The sequence below is a fragment of the Mobula birostris genome, chromosome 12 (genome assembly GCF_030028105.1).
Source record: "Mobula birostris isolate sMobBir1 chromosome 12, sMobBir1.hap1, whole genome shotgun sequence".
In the NCBI taxonomy this organism is placed as follows: domain Eukaryota; kingdom Metazoa; phylum Chordata; class Chondrichthyes; order Myliobatiformes; family Myliobatidae; genus Mobula; species Mobula birostris.
In genome coordinates, this window is record NC_092381.1 from 13,983,293 (window position 1) to 14,000,032 (window position 16,740).

Genomic DNA, 16,740 nt, shown 5'->3' on the forward strand with positions numbered 1-16,740 from the left:
CGGTGTGCAGTCTAACAAATGGTGCCTGGGACGTTTTTCTTCAACATTGATAATGTGGAAAACTGCAAGTCCGGTTCACTGGCTCATTGGCGGGACTGACGGCAGGGCAGCTGCACTGTCTCGGTTGCAGCACAGACCAGACCCTCGTGCTGCGGGGTCGCCTGTGCAGCCGCCCAGGGGAGGAGATGCCAGATGGAGTGGGGGTGGGGTTTGGAGCCGACCCCTCCTCTCAGTGCTGCCTGCCAGTGTTTGCTCAGTGGACTGCATTCGTCCGCGGCTGAGCAAGCGTGCAATGATTGGACTGCTGTGGGCTTGTTCTTTCCAACATCCCAAGTACCATCAATGTACAGGATAAGACTCTCAGGGACTCGGCCTACATTACTAATTGTTTTTGTGTGTGTGACTGCATGTTTTTCTGCTATCGTAATTGTATGTGCTCCATGAGCTTTGAGCTGTGTACAATTGCTGGTACTGTACTTTACACCTTGGGCCAAGAGGTTAAGCTGCTTCATTTGTGTTTTCATGTATGGTTGAATGAGTATTAAACTTGAACATGACTTGTTGCATTTATTATTACCATACAATACTGTGCAAAGGTCTTAGGCACCCTATAGCTAGGGTAGCCAAGGCTTTCGTACAGTACTGTATATACTGCTTTATTTCACATGAGCAAGGAATTTCATTGCACCCTGGTGTACATAATAAACTGACCTGAATCTGAAGTCATTTTCTCACTGAGCTGGAATTTAGTTCACTTGGAAAGAATGAAAAAAATTAAACCTGACAGGGTGGTAGCTGGAGCTTTCATTGCACAGCCGCGCATAATAAAACCTGATTCAGGCTCCGAAGCTCACAGGACACCCGACCTTCAGCCCGTCAGCTGAGCTAAAATAGCAGGTGATGGGGAGGAGTGCAGGGCACATTACAGTCAGCTAAACATAGGTCCTGCTCCCAGCCCCCCTTCCCCAGTAACAAGGCACCATTCAGTCCTGAGACAGAAGGGTCACTGCTGCCCTCTGGTGACCTGCAGACTGGGCCCTCTTAAAAACCCAAATAAAATCATTCATGGAGAGATAGCTCTAATGAACGGCCGCTGTTGAAATTCTGGAGCTCAGGCATCATGGGAAACTCCCAGACCTCGCATTGATGGATTGTGGTTGGTTCAACCATCAAGGCTTGTGGAACCAATGCAGTTAAATAAATTTAATTCTAACTGACCAACTAACCTATCAGCTCACACGTCTTTGGGATGTGGGAGGAAAGCACGTTCAGAGCTGAGGGTGGTCTGCTTGTGTTCCTATTATAGGCATCCATTAGTCTCGTAAGACCATGGATTTGTGCCTTGGAAGGTTTCCAGGGTGCAGGCCTGGGCAAGGTTGTATGGAAGACAGGCAGTTGCCCATGCTGCAAGTCTCCCCTCTCCACGCCACCGATGTTGTGCAGGGAAGGGTATTAGTACCCATACAGCTTGGCACCGGTGTCATCACAGAGCAATCTGTGGTTAAGTGCCTTGCTCAAGCACACAACACGCTGCCTCAGCTGAGGCTCGAACTAGCGACCTTCAGATCACTAGACCACACCTTAACCAGTTGGCCACGCGCCAACACTCGCATTCCTATACAATGTGTGCGTAGCAAGATCCCACAGTAAGGAACCTGCTGGAAGATCACCGGCTAGAAACGTCACCTCTGTTTTGCCCCGAGCAGTTGCCGTGTGCCCGATGCGCACTTTCAACACTCTGAACTGGTCAGCATCTGCAGTATTTTGCTTTTTTTCTGACCTCGGTACAGTCAGCTGAGGGATGAAGTTTGGCCAGGGTGCAAAGAACTCCTCATATCTTCAAAGTTGGTCCAATGTCCAAACCCGAGGGTCTTCCAGAAGGAGGCACTTTGGACAGCACAGCTCTCCCTCAAGTTGAAGTTTGATTGTCATTCAACCATACACATAATGCAGCCAAATGAAACAACACTCCTCTGGGGCCAAGTCGCACAACATCAACAGTCATACACAGCACATATAATTACAATAGCAGAAAAAACATATAGTTACAAAAAATAATAATAATAATAATGTAGCCCAAGTCCCTGAACGTCATGGCCTGCAGATTGATGGTGCGTGGATGTTGTCCTGGGGCCACGTTTCCGCAAGCCTGCCGCAGTTCCACATCTGCTGCGAGTGCAACCACAGACGAACACAAACCAGCTCGTCGTCTAGCGAGCCAACACTGGAGGGGAGCACTGATGGGAGTGTACAGTACCCAACCCAGCACGGAATCCAGCAGCACACAGCCAGCTCCAGCATCTCCTTCCCTGGCAGCTGGCAACAGGCAACCCTGAAGCATGAGGGCCTAGACCGCCATCGGTCCATCCAATGAAACAGCAAATCCCATAACGGTATTTAATATGTGCTTAATAATCCCCAATATGATTATCAATATAATTATATAAATATCATTATCAAGATGGCGGATTGCCCTCATTGGGGTACTGCTCCAGTGGGAGGAGGGGTGAACCATATGGCTTTGCAAGATAGCTTCTCCACAGCGATGGATGATCAGATCTTGGAGTCACAGTCATAGAGCGATACACACAGAACCAGGTCCTTCAGCCCACCAAGATCCCTAAACCAATCCCACCTACCGCCCATTTACACCCATTCTCCACTCATCCCATTTTATTCTGCACATAGTCTCACAAACTAGCTCCAAATTCTACTTGTTGCCCACTCACTAGGGTCAATTTACAATGGCCAACTAACCCATCAACATCCCTGTCTTTGGGATATGGGAGGAAAGCGGAGGACCTGGGGTAAATCCATGCAGTCACCAGCAGAACATGCAAACTCCACACAGAAAGCACATGATATTAGAACTGAATCTGGCCCGTAGGTTGATCTTACATAGGATGTTATCCTAGCCCAGCTTGTTTTCCACCGAGCGAGCACTGATTGGCAGCACCAACAGGAGAGGCTGACCCCTGACCCAGTACAGATTCCAGTGCTCCCAGAGGCCCCTGCTCTCTCCCACACCAACTCGGTGTCTCCTCTCCTGGGCGGCTGCAACAGACGACACCTGCGATCCCCCTGCAGCTCGGATATCTGTCTACTTTGGCCCTGGACTATATCCAATGTCTCTGCCCCCGAAGTCTCCAGGGTAGAGAATTCAGCAGCCTTAAAGATGAAATCATCACCATTCTAATGTATTCGTATTTCAGAATCCCAGCGAGATCTAAACCTAGTGCGGGCAAGCTGATAGGTGAGCAAAAATCGAAGAACAAGCTGGGATACAGGGTTGCAAATACTCAAAGTTCAAAAAGTAAATTGATAATCACAGTACATCCATGTCATATACTACCTTGAGATTCACTTTCTTGCAGGCATTCACAGTAAAACAAAGAAAAACAACAGAATCAATGAAAAACTACGCACAAATGCCAGCAAACAACCAATATGCAAAAGAAGACAAATTAAAAATAAATAAGTAAATAAATGATAGAGGACAAGAGTTGTAGAGTCCTTGAAAGTGAGTCCACAGGTTGTGGAACCAGTTGAGAGGTGAGGGTAATGAAGTCATCCACACTGGCTCAGAGGCCTGATGGTGGAAGGGAAATAATCGTTCCTGCATGAGCTACTCCCATCAGGGAAGTCGTTAGGCAGCATCGACGGCAAGACCACCAGACCCCACTTTACCGTTTCCTGTCAGTCGTCTTGTGTGCAGACACTCCTGTGCCTAGAGTCGCTTTACGGACACGTAATCAGTCGATGTATACAAGTTAATTTTATATATTTATATTTGTCTTTTTTATTGTATTCGCTATTGTGTTTTAAGTTGCATCAGATCTAGAGTAGCAATCATTTTGTTCTCCTTTACACTCGTGTGTACTGATGAATGACAATAAACCATCTTGAATCTTGAACCTGCTGTTCCTGAACCAAAACCTTGCTGAAAATTATGTTGCTTGGTTTTGCTTTCTCAGGAAGTTAGTGAGGTGCGGGGGGTGATGGCATTCGAGCCCTGCCACAGCTGCTGAGCATCCCTCTATGATTCTACTATCCTTAAACGAAATGGGGAGGTGAGGGTCGGGGATGGTGCTGCCACTTCGGTGCATTGTGTGATTTAATACCACCCTGGGAAGCATTGTATTAATGATTTAATACCGTTTTGATCGGACAAGCGGGGGAAGCAGTAAGACATGCCAGTATAGAGACTCACCAATGTCATTCGCCAGAGAAGCCGGGTCGGACGCTCCCAGAGTAGCCTGAAACTCCTCCTGCAGCCGATAAGCTCGCTGCAGTAACGACTCCAGCTTGTGTATGAACTCTACACTAATGATGTCCTGTGTGGGGCGAGAACCATCAGATTATAAAGAGAATCTCAAACACACTGTTTACAGTGCGGGGGACGCGAGGGGTAGGCAGGACGCGTGCGGCAGGCAGAACGTCATGCAGGGATGCTCGTAACAAATGGGATGCAGTGTACGGAAGCGTACAACAGATGGAGCACGGTGTAGGGAAGCTTTCCACAGATGGAATGCTGAGGTGGGAAGTCTTCGAATGCTAGCAATTGCTAAAATGAGAGGGCATATTCTTAACGTGGTTGGAGGAAAGTATATGGGGGAGGATGTCAAGCTAAGTTTTTTTTTAAAAAAGCAACAGAGTGGAACACACTGCTGGTGTTGTTAGACACAGATACATTAGGGACATTTCCGACGAATACATTAGTCTTTGATTGGAGTGTGTCGTAGATGCAGTACAAGCGTTCCCGCGCAAGTACGGCAAAGAGCTTTAAAAACCCAGTCTCCAAAAAAGAGGGGTACCACCTAGCAAAGCAATCCTTGTTGAAGTGGCCCCAGTCAGGGTGGTAAGGATTTGGCTCAACAGGGCTTCTACAAGAACAAGCAGAAGCAAGGGAATTTTGTAAGTTCATTCCTTATTTCTTTTTTGTTATTTACTCTTGAAAGAATAGGGGGTATGTCAGGGCCAGTGTTCTGTTCTGGGGTGTCTGATGTGGGATTTCCGGGAGACTGCAGCCTCCCAGATGGCCACATCCACACTAGATGCATTGAGATACAGCTCCTTAACAATCGTGTTAAGGAACAGGAGCTGCCCCTCGATGACCTTCGGCTTGTTAGGGAAAGCGAAGAGATGTAATGATGCAGCTCTATAAAACTCTGGTTAGGCCACACTTGGAGTACTGTGTCCAGTTCTGGTTGCCTCACTATAGGAAGGATGTGGAAGCATTGTTAAGGGTACAGAGGAGATTTACCAGGATGCTGCCTGCTTTAGAGAGTATGCATTATGATCAGAGATTAAGGGAGCTAGGGCTTTACTCTTTGGAGAGAAGGAGGATGAGAGGACACATGATAGAGGTGTACAAGATAATAAGAGGAATAGATAGAGTGGATAGCCAGCGCCTCTTCCCCAGGGCACCACTGCTCAATACAAGAGGACATGGCTTTAAGGTAAGGGGTGGAAAGTTCAAGGGGGATATTAGAGGAAGGTTTTTTACTCAGAGAGTGGTTAGTGCGTGGAATGCACTGCCTGAGTCAGTGGTGGAGGCAGATACACTCGTGAAGTTTAAGAGACTACTAGACAGGCGTATGGAGGAATTTAAGGTGGGGGGGTTATATGGGAGGCAGGGTTTGAGGGTTGGCACAACATTGTGGGCCGAAGGGCCTGTACTGTGCTGTACTATTCTATGTTCTATGTTCTATGATAGACAGGACCTACAGGAGACAGGCCGGTGCTTATGCTGGTTTCCGTGGTGTGAAGCGACTCCCTCCCGGATAGGACGCCAGTCTTTTGCAAGGTTAACCCCCAGCCTTTTTGCCGGTACTCATTTTCAGCTGGGTGGACTGGAGCATTGTGTGGTTAAGTGCCTTGCTCAAGGACATAACACGCTGCCTCGGCTGGGGCTCGAACTCACGACCTGTAAGGCCCGGGACAGACTTTAACTTTAACGGCAGACAGATAAGTAGGTGACTATCAGGAGAAGGTAGGGTGAACGTCAGATAGTGGAGATCACTCCTGAGACTGTCTCTCTTAACAAAAAGTACTCCATTTTGAGTGCTTATGGCGGGGTGGTGGGGCGTAGAACCTACATGGGGGAAGCAACAGCGGCCGTGCCTCTGACACCGAGTCTGGCCCCGTGGCTCAGAAGGATAGGAAACTGCAGACGATGGTGGCAGTAATAGGGGACTCTATAGTTAGGAGGACAGACAGGCAATTCTGTGGACAAGGAAAAGAAACATGGATGGTAGCTTGTCTCCCTGGTGCCAGGGTCCGTGATGTTTCAGAACACGTCCACAATATCCTGAAAAGGGAGGGTGAGCAGACAGAAGTTGTGCTACATATTGGTACCAACGATATAGGTAGAAAAGAAAGGGAGGAGGTCTTAAAAACAGAATACAGGGAGTTAGGAAGGAAGCTGAGAAGCAGGACCTCAAGGGTCGTAACCTCGGGATTGCTGCCTATGCCACGTAACAGTGAGGATAAGTATAGAATGAGGAGGCAGATAAATGTGTGGCCGAAAAATTGGAGCAGACGGCAGGGATCCAGATTTCTGGATCATTGGAACCTCTTCTGGGGCAGGTGGGAGCTGTACAAAAGGGATGGGTTGCACTTGAATCCGAGGGGGGCCAATATTCTTGCAGGCAAGTCTACTAGAGCTGCTGGGAGTAGCTTAAATCTAATTATGGTGGGGGACAGGAACCACAATGTTGAGGATGAGCCAGCAGCTTTACAAGTACATGATGGGTGCGACATGAATGTAAGGAAGGACAAGTTAATGATTGCGTACAAATGCAGACAGTGCAAAGAGTTAATTCAAAAAGGCGAAGAATGCAGGACTGAAGGTGCAGTACTTAAATGCGCGTAGCATTTCAAATAAGGTGGACGAATTTGTGGCGCAATTGGAAATTGTCCGCATGACGTGTGGTCATCACTGAGTTGTGGCTGGAAAAAGGCCATAGTTGTGAGCTTAACATTAAATGAAATACTTTGTATAGAAAGGACAGGCAGGAAGGCTTAGGCAGTGGTGTGGCTCCGTTGGTAAGAAATGGAATTACACCTTTAGAAAGAGGTGACATAGAGTCTAAGAACATCGAATCTTTGTGGGTGGAGTTAAGAAACTGCAAGGGTAAAAAATATACCATCGTGGGAATCATATAAGGTCTCCAAATAGTAGCTAAAATGTGGGATTGAGATTGCAAAGGGAGCTAGGAAAGGGATGTAATAAGGGTAATGAGACAATTGTAATGGGGGACTTCAGTATGCAATGGGATTGGGAAAATCAGGGAGTTGACTGATCGCAAGAGAGGAAACTTGTTGACTGCCTACAAGACAGCTTTTTAGAGCAGCTTGAGCCTACTCAGGGAAAGGCCAACTTAGAATGGGTGTTGCGTGTTAACCCAGATCTTATTAGAGAGCTTAGTGTAAAGGAACCCTTAGGAAGCAGTGAACATAATATGATTGAATTCATACCGCAATTCGAGCGGGAGAAGCAGAAGTCACATATATCAGTGTCACAACAGAATAAAGGGGATTACAGCGGCATGAGAGAGGAGCTTGCCCAGGTGGATTGGAGGGGAATACTGGCGAGGATGACTGAAGTTTCTGAGAATAGTTCACAAGGGTCAAGGTAGGTATGTCCCGAAGTAGTTCTCAAACGATAGGGATAGGCAACTGTGGCTGACAAGGGAAGTTAAGAACTGCATAAAAGCCGAAGAAAGGACATATAAGGTTGCAAAAGTGAGTGGGAGGTTGGATGATAGGGAAGCTTTTAAAATCCATCAAAAAGCAAATAAAAATGCTATTAAGGGAAACACTGAAAAATGAGGGCAAACTAACCAATAATATAAGGCAACATACGAAAAGTTATTTCAGTTATATAAAGAGCAAAAGGGAGGTGAAAGCTGATACTGGACCACTAGAAAATGCTGGTGAGGTAGTAATAGGGGACAAAGAAATAGCAGATGAACTTGTTGTTTAATTTGCATCAGTCTTCACTGTGGAAGGCACTGGCAGTGTGCCACAGGTCCGTGAGTGTGAGGGAGCGGGAGAGAGTGTCATTGCTATTACAAAGAAAAACGTGCTAAGCAAGCTGAAAAGTCTTAATGTGGCTAAGTCACCTGGGCCAGATGGACTACATCTTATGGCATTACAGGAAAGATATTGGCCTGGATAGAAGAATGGTTGACAGGCAGGAGGCAGTGAGTGGGAATAAAAGGGGTCTTTTCTGGTTGGCTACCAGTGACAAGTGGTGTTCCTCAGGGGTCAGTATTGGGACCGCTACTTTTCACATTGTCAATGATTTAAATAATGGAACTGATGGTTTGTGGCAAAGTTTGCAGATGATACAAAGATAGGTGGAGGGGTAGGTAGTGCTGAGGTACTGATGCAATTGCAGCAGGACCTGGACAGATTGGAAGAATGGGCAGATAAGTGGCAGATGGAATAGTGTTGAAAAATTATGATAATGCATTATGGTAAAAGGAACAATAATGCAGACTATTATCTAAATGGGAAGAAAATTCAAACATCAGACGTGCAGAGGGACTTGGAAGTCCTTGTGCAAGACTCACATAAGATTAATTTACAGGTTGAGTCTGTGGTAAAGAAGGCAATTACAATGTTGGCATTTATTTCAAGGGAATTAAAATATAAAAGCAAAAAAATATTGCTGAGCCTTTGTAAGAAACTAGTCAGGCCTCACTTGGAGTATTGTCAACAGTTTTGGGCCCCATACCTCAGAAGGGATGTGTTGTCATTGGAGAGAGTCCAGAGGAGGTTCACAAGGATGATTCCAGGAATGAAGGGGTTAACATATGAGGAGCCTTCGGCAGCTATGGGCCTGCACTCACTGGAATTTAGAAGAATGTGGGGGGATCTCATTGAAACCTACCAAATGATGAAAGGACTAGATAAGGATGACGTGATTCCCATGGTGGGGATTACCAGAACTACAGCGCACAGCCTCAAGATTGAAGGGCAACCTTTTCGAACAGAGGTAAGGAGGGTTAGGTACAGAGAGTAGTGTATCTGTGGAATGTTCTGTCACAGACTGAGGTGGAGGCCAAGTCCGCTGGTATATTTGAAGCTGCAGCTGATCGTTTCCTGATCAGTCAGGACATCAAAGGATATGGTGAGAAGGCAGGTGTATGGGGTTGACTGGGATCTGGGATCAGCCATGATAGAATGGTGAGCACACTCAATGGGCTGAATGGCCCAATTCTGCTTCTATGTCTTATGAATATTTAAGAGAATCTTAGATTAGCACATGGATGAAAGAAAAATGGAGGGCTATGTCGGAAGGAAGGATTAGATTGATCTTGGAGTGGGTTAAAAGATTGGCACAATATTGTGGGCCAAGGGGCCTGCACTCTGCTGTACTCTTCTATATTTTATTGTGAGAGAGCCAACTGCAGCCTAACTTCCTGTTTACGTTTCAAATAAATGCAAAATATTGAGTTGGTTGATGAAGCCTATGTCTTGGACCAGCATGTACGTACTTACAGGAATAGTTTAGAGGGAAATGGGGCAAATGTGAGTGTTGAATGGGCAGCTTGCTTGGCATTGACCAGTTAGGATGAAGAACCCATTTCTATGCTGTATGACAGACTGCACTTTAACATTTCACCTTTGACCAGAAGACCATACAACCATAGGAGCAGAATTAGGCCATTCAGCCCATCGGGTCTGCACCGCTATTCCATCATGGCTGATGTATTTTCCCTCTCAACCCCAGCCTCTGCCTTCTCCCCATAACCTTTGACACCCTTACCAATCAAGAAGCTATCGACCTCCAATTTAGATATACCCAATGACCTGGCCTCCTCAGCCATCTGTGGCAATGGATTCCACAGATTCAGCACCCTCTAGCTAAAGAAATTCCTCCTTGTCCCTGTTCTAAGGGACATCCCTCTATTCAGAGGCTGTGCCCTCTGATCCGAGACTTCCCCACTATAGGAAACATTCCCTCAACATCCACTCACTATCTCAGCATTTCAATACTTGAATAGGTTTCAGTGAGATCCACCCCACTCTTTCCGGTAAACTCCAGCAAGTACAGAGAAACACCTACAAAGGCTGGAGGACTTCAGCAGATCAGGCAGCATCTATGGGAAGGAACAAACAGTCGACATTTCAGGCCGAGAGCCTTCATCAGGACTTGGTTGGTCAGGTCCTGACGAAGGGTCTCTGTCCAAAACATCAACTGTTTATTCCTTTCTGTAGGTGCTGCCTGAACTGCCGAGTTCCTCCAGCACTTTGTGTGTGGATTTCCAGCATCTGCAGAATCTCACGTCCAGCGAGGGCAGGCCCAGCACATCTGCTGGACACTCTCCAATACCAGCGCATCTTATTGGGAACCAAAACTGCTCACAGTACTCCAACTGCAGTCTGACCAATGCCTTATAAAGCTTTAGTATCACACCTTTCCAGTTGTGATGTACGGCTGTGAGAGTTGACTATCAGCAAGACTAAATACAAAAGAATCGACGCCTTTGAACTTGGATGCTGGAGGGAAGTGTTAAGAGTTCTTTGGACAGCAAGAAGATCCAACAAGTCAATACTTGAAGAAATACAGCCAGACTGCTCACTTGAAGGGTTGATTATGAGACAAAAGCTCAAATATTTTGGACACAACATGAGAAGGCAGGATTCCTTGGAGAAGACTCTCATGTTAGGTAAAAGAGAAGGTAAAAGAAGGAGCGGATGACAGAGACTATGATGGATAGATATTACTCAGACAATGCGTGTGACCTTGGGGGATCTTAGAGAGGCAGTTTCCAACAAGAAGACTTGGTGAGCAGGAGTCTGTGAGGTCACGAAGAGTCGGACTCGACTTCACCACTGAACAACAACAATTACATCTTTGCTTTTACACCCCTTGGTCGTAAAGGGCAGGATTGTGACGGGCACCTTGCTCTGTGCCCTTGATACACAGTGCCAGTTTTTCACGTTGCCATGCTGGAACTTACCTCTACCGTTTCCTCCGCGATTGCATCTCCTGCTCCCAGTTTGACCGAGGCGCAGTTCACCTCGTCCTCCGCCTGCCGGCTGCGGAAGCTTAGTGCCTGCTCCCACCGCTGCAGCGCCTCCTCAAACAGCTCCATCCCTGTAACGGGAGAGTCAGACAGAGCTGCGTCGGCCACAGCCACAACACCACGCCGAGTGAAATGAAAGCACCAAGACCGTAACGTTGCGGTTAACGTAACATTTCACAGCGCCAGCACCCCGGTTTATTTCCCACTGCCAGCTGTAAGGAATTTGTACGTTATTCCCGTGACTGTGTGGAATTCCTCCGGGTGTGGCAGGTTCCTCCCACATTCCAAAGACGCATGATTAGTGAGTTAATTGATCACCTGGGTGTAATTGGGTGGGACAGGCTACCACGCTAAATGAAATAAAGAAACCGACAAAGGTAAACTTCATATGTCACGCGTACGTCGAAACATACAGTGAAATGTGTTGTTTGCTTCAATGACCAACAGAGGCAAGGATACGCCGCCATGCTTCTGGCACCAAAACAGCATGTCCACGTCTTAATAATCCTAACTCGTACGTGCCTGGGAGAATCTGTGGAATCTTTTGCCAGCGTCTCTGGAGGCCAAGTGACTGGGTACAATTAAAGTGGAAGTTGACAGGTTTTATTTATTCAGAGATACAGCACTGTAAAAGGCACTTCCAGGCCAACGAGCCCAAGCCGACCATTAACACCCATGTAATTAAATAACCTACTAACCGACAAGGAGGAACTCAGCAGGCCAGCCAGCATCTACGGAAAAGGCGACGTTTCGATCCGAGACCCTTCATCATTTCCGGTCTCACCCATCGCCCACCACCTTGTCCTTCCTCTCCTCCCCCCACCTTCTTACTCTGACTTTTTTTTCCCCAACAGTCCTGATGAAGGGTCTCGGCCCCAAATGTCGACTGCTTACTCTTTTCCATAGAAGCTGCCTGGCCTGCTGAGTGTGTGTGTGTGTGTGTGTGTGTGTGTGTGTGTGTGTGTGTGTATGTTGCATTGCTTTGGGTTTCCAGCATCTGCAGACTTCCTCGCCTGAACCCACTAACCTGTACGTCTTTGGCCTGTGGGAGAAAACCGCAGCACCTGGAGGAAACCCACATGATCGCGGGAAGAACATACAAATTTCTTACAGACAATGGCGGAAATTGAACCTCAATCATTGGCACTGTAACATGTTACATTACGTTACCTTGCCGCTCATTTATGTGAGAAAGAGGACAAACTACAGCACCTGTCACTACAAGGTGTTTCTTCCATGATCCACTCTCCACTATCAGATTCTTTCTTCTTCAGCCCTTTACCATCTATCACCTCAAAGCTTCTCACTTCATTCCCTTTTCCCATCCACCTACCCCTCACTTGGTCTCACCTAGCACCTGCAGTCATTCCCTTCACCCTAATATTTTATTCTGGTTTCTGTCCCCTTCCTTCCCAGTCCAGATGAAGGATCTCGGGCTAAATTGTTGAGTGTTTATTCCCCTCCACCTGCTAAGCTCCTCCAGCATCGTGTATGTGTGTGCGTTGCTTTGGAAATCTATCATTGGTTGTGTCCTCAAAGGTGTGACTAGAAATGCAAGTTCTTTCTTTCCATCTCTTCATCTTCCTTCTGCCTTCACGGACAGGTTACAGGCCTCCATGTTCGCAGTACTCACCCATCAGGTAAAGGTTTTCAGGAGTGGTCACTGGCACATTGACCAGATTGATTTCATTGTCTTCAGCAACCTTGTCCCACAGGTTCGAACCAGCGCATAGACAGCTCTGGGAAGAGTTCACACTCTGGGCCTGGGTAGAAGGAGAAGCTCATGTAATCCTCCAAACACTGAACACACTACGTTTCCCTCAACTAACACCAACAGAGTGTGATCGTAGACTCCTGCTCCACTTCATCCAAAGATCAGCTTTATTTGTCACATGCACATTGAAATAAACAGTGAAATACATTCAGGTCAATGGCCGACGTATCCAAGGACATGCCGGGGGCAGCTCACAAATGTCGCCATACCCACAGCTTACTAACCCTAACCGTACATCTCAGAAATTTGGGAGGTAACCCACGTGGTCAGTGGGAGAACATACAAACTCCTTACAGACAGCAGCGGGTATCGGACCCTGATCAATTTTAGAGCAGGTGCTAACCGCTACGCAATTGTGCTGCCCCGCCAGCGCCAACTTCATGCATCTTTTTTTAAATGCTAGTCCTATCCTAACCCATTTCACTCTCTCTGGATACCCTCCACAGGTTCCATCACTCACCTACACACTCGGGGCAATTTAAAGGGGAATTAACCTATTGACTGCTTTTGGGACCCAAAACCCAGAGCACCCAGAGGAGACCCACACGGTCACAAGGGGAATGTGCAAACTCCAGACACTGCCCAAGGTCAGGGATCGAACACGGGTCACTCAACCCACTGTTTGTGGGACCAAACAGGCTGGCTCACCAATCTCAGAGAAAACTTACGAGGAAGTTGCCGGGACTTGAGGATCTGAGTTACGGGGAAAGTTGAAATAGGTTAGGACTTTATTCCAAGGAGCATAGGAGAATAAGGAGGGATTTGATAGAAGTATACAAAATTATGAGGGATATAGATAGGGTAAATGCAAGCAGGCTTTTTCCACTCAGGCTGGGTGAGACTAGAACTAGAGGAGATGGATTAAGGGTGGAATGAGCTGCCAGTGAAAGTGGAGGAGGTGAATTTGATTGCAACATTTAGAAGTTTGGCTAAATACGTGGATGGGAGGGGGATGAAGGGCTATGGTCCAGGTGCCGGACAATGGGACTAGACAGTATAACATTTTGGCATGGACTAGATGAGCTGAATGACTTGATGTCAGAGGTAGGTTTTAAGATAAGAGCCCATAGTATTACAGGAAAGATAATAGCATGGATAAAGGATTGGCTGATTGGCAGGAGGCAAAGAGTGGGAATAAAGGGAGCCTTTTCTGATTGGCTGCCGGTGACTAGTGGTGTTCCACAGGGGTCTGTGTTGGGACCATTTCTTTTCATGTTATATGTCAGTGATTTAGATGACAGAATTGATGGCTTTGTGGCCAAGCTTGCAGATGATACAAAGGTAGGTGGAGGGGTAGGTAGTGTTGAGAGGGCAGGGAGGCTGCAGAAGGACTTAGATTAGGAGAATGGACAAAGAAGTGGCAGATGGAATAGTGTTGGGAAAAGTACAATCATGTACCTTGTAGAAGGAATAAAGGCATAGACTACTTTCTAACTGGGGAGAAAATTAAAAAATCTGAGGTACAAAGGACTTGGGAGTCCTCATGCAGGACTCCCTAAATGTTAACTTGTTGATTGAGTGGGTGCTGAGGAAGGCAAATGCAATGTTAGCATTTATCTCAAGGGAACTCAAATATAAAAGAAAGGATGTAATGTTGAGGCTTTACAACACACTGGTGAGGCCTCACTTGGAGTCTTGTGAGGAGTTTTGGGCCTATTATCTAAGAAAGGATATGCTAACATTGGAGACGGTTCACAGGAGGTTCGCAAGATTGATTCTGGGAATGAATGGATTATTGTATGAGGTGTATTTGATGGCTCTGGCCCTGTACTCGCTGGAGTTTAGAAGAATGAGGGTGGATCTCATTGAAACGTAACGAATGTTGAAAGGCCTTAACAGAGTGGATGTGGAGAGGATGCTTCCTGTAGTAGGCGAGTCTAGGACCAGAGGGCGCAGGTGCAGAATGGGGGGGGGGGGGGGCAACCTTTTAGAAGGGCGATGAGGAGGAATTCCTTCAGCCAAAGGATGGTGAATCTGTGGAATTCGTTGCCACACCCATGGGTGTATTTCAAGCAGAGGTTGATAGATTCTTGATCAGTCAGAAGTGAAAGGTTACGGGGAGAAGGCAGGAGATTGGGGTTGAAAGGGAAAATGGATCAGCCATGATGAAATGGCAGAACAGTCTCAATGGTCCCAATAGCCTAATTCTGCTCCTATGGCTTGAGGTCTTTATACCATTGACTGGTGGGTGTGTGGAATGCTCTACCGATCTCACCAACATCTTATACAACTTCAACATAACATCCCAGCTCCAATATTCAGTACCCTGATTTATGAAGGCCAACAGTCTGGTCACCTACCTAAGGGAAAGATATTTCTGAGCTTGAAAGAATGCACAGAAAATTTATATGTATGCTGTCGAGGCTTGAGGATCTGAATGACAGGAAAATTACAGTTACGACTTTATTCCCTGGAGCGCAGGAAAATGAGGGGTGATGTTATAGAGGTATACAGAATTATGAGGGTATAGAAGTGCTTGTACACTTTTTCCCCTCAGGTCGGCTAAGCCTTGAACTAAAGGTCACAGGTTTAGGGTGAAAGGTGAAATATTCAAGGGGAACCTGCAGAACAAGCTGCAGGAGGAACTGGTGGATGTCGATTTGATCACAACATTGAAGAGAAGTTTGGATAAGTACCTGGTGGGTGGGGTATGGAGGGCTATGGTCCGGGTGCAGGTAGATGGAACTAGTAAGCATGGACTAGATGGGCCAAAGGGCACGTTTCTGTGCTGTAGCGCTCTCTCTATGAGTTATTTCTACTCTACGACTTACTTAGCTGAATTATTTTTGACCAAGTCATCCAAGAAGGAAAAATCTTAATTTAAAACACATAACTAAAATACAATATAAAAATATAACAAAAAAGTTAAACTGATATGAAGGTGAACATCCAAAGACTCACCGAGGCTAGGCTCTGCACTGAGCCAGAGTACCTGCTGAGCAGCCCTGCGGACGCGTACGTGTTGTACGAGTGCGATCCCTTCGACTGCAAGGAGAGGCTCAGGTTCTGGCGACTACTGGCACAACTAGAGTCTATAAGGACAAAGCACAACGTGTTGAAAATCCACATCTCGCTTAGTTAATCGCTGCCTTTCCAATCACTTTCAGTGGTTGCATCACCATCTGGTATGGAGGCACCAATGCATGGGATCAAAAAAAAAAGCAGCAGAGGGTTGTAAGCTCAGCCAGCTCCATCGTAGGCACCAGCCTCCCCACCATCGAGGACATCTTCAAAAGGCAATGTCTCAAGAAAGCAGCAACCATCATTAAGCACTCTCACATACCCTCTTCTCATTACTACCACCAAGGAGGAAATACAGGAGCCTGAAGACCAACACTCAATATTTAGGAACAGCTTCTTCCACTCTGCCATCAGATTTCTCAATGGACAATAAACCCATGAACGCTATCTGACTATTCTTCTTTTGCATTTTTTAAAAATTATTCTAACTTACAGTAAACTTATCTGGCACTGTTCTGCTGTCACAAAGCACTAAAGCTTAGTGTAATAAACTTGCTTCTGATTCTGCGTTGCAATAAGGAACAGAGGTGTATTTATATAGTGACCTCCATGGGCTTTATACTTCACAAGCCAGTGAAGCACTTCCAAGTGCAGCCGACATAAATACATATATAAAAATTAAATTAGCAGAGTAAAAATAGTGAGGTAGCGTTCATGGGTTCATTGATTGCTCAGAAATCTGATGGTGGATAGGAAGAAGCTGTGCCTAAACTGCTTGAGTGTGGGTCTTCAGGCTCTTGTAACCTCCTCCTTGATGGTCGTAATGAGAAAGGGGAGGTGCTTGATGGTGAAGGTGTGCCATCTTCTTGAGGCACCAACTTTTGAAGATGAGCTCGATGATGGGGGGGGGGTACCCGTGATGGAGCTGGCCGAGTCCTCTGCAGCCTCTTAGACCCCCATCCC

The 16,740-nt window shown here is 46.6% G+C and overlaps 1 protein-coding gene across 5 annotated transcripts in view; it reads right to left on the reverse strand.

Moving 5' to 3' along the window:
- The window catches only part of miga1 (mitoguardin 1), a 138,292-nt gene that overhangs the window by 77,693 nt on the left and 43,859 nt on the right, over positions 1-16,740 (reverse strand). For all 5 annotated transcript variants that reach the window (XM_072273333.1, XM_072273332.1, XM_072273336.1 and 2 more), the window contains exons 4-7: positions 15,718-15,848; positions 12,676-12,805; positions 10,977-11,113; positions 4,211-4,334 (exon numbers count right to left, since the gene is read on the reverse strand). In XM_072273333.1, coding sequence (XP_072129434.1) covers positions 4,211-4,334; positions 10,977-11,113; positions 12,676-12,805; positions 15,718-15,848 — 522 coding nt within the window. The remainder of the gene's footprint in view (positions 1-4,210; positions 4,335-10,976; positions 11,114-12,675; positions 12,806-15,717; positions 15,849-16,740) is intronic.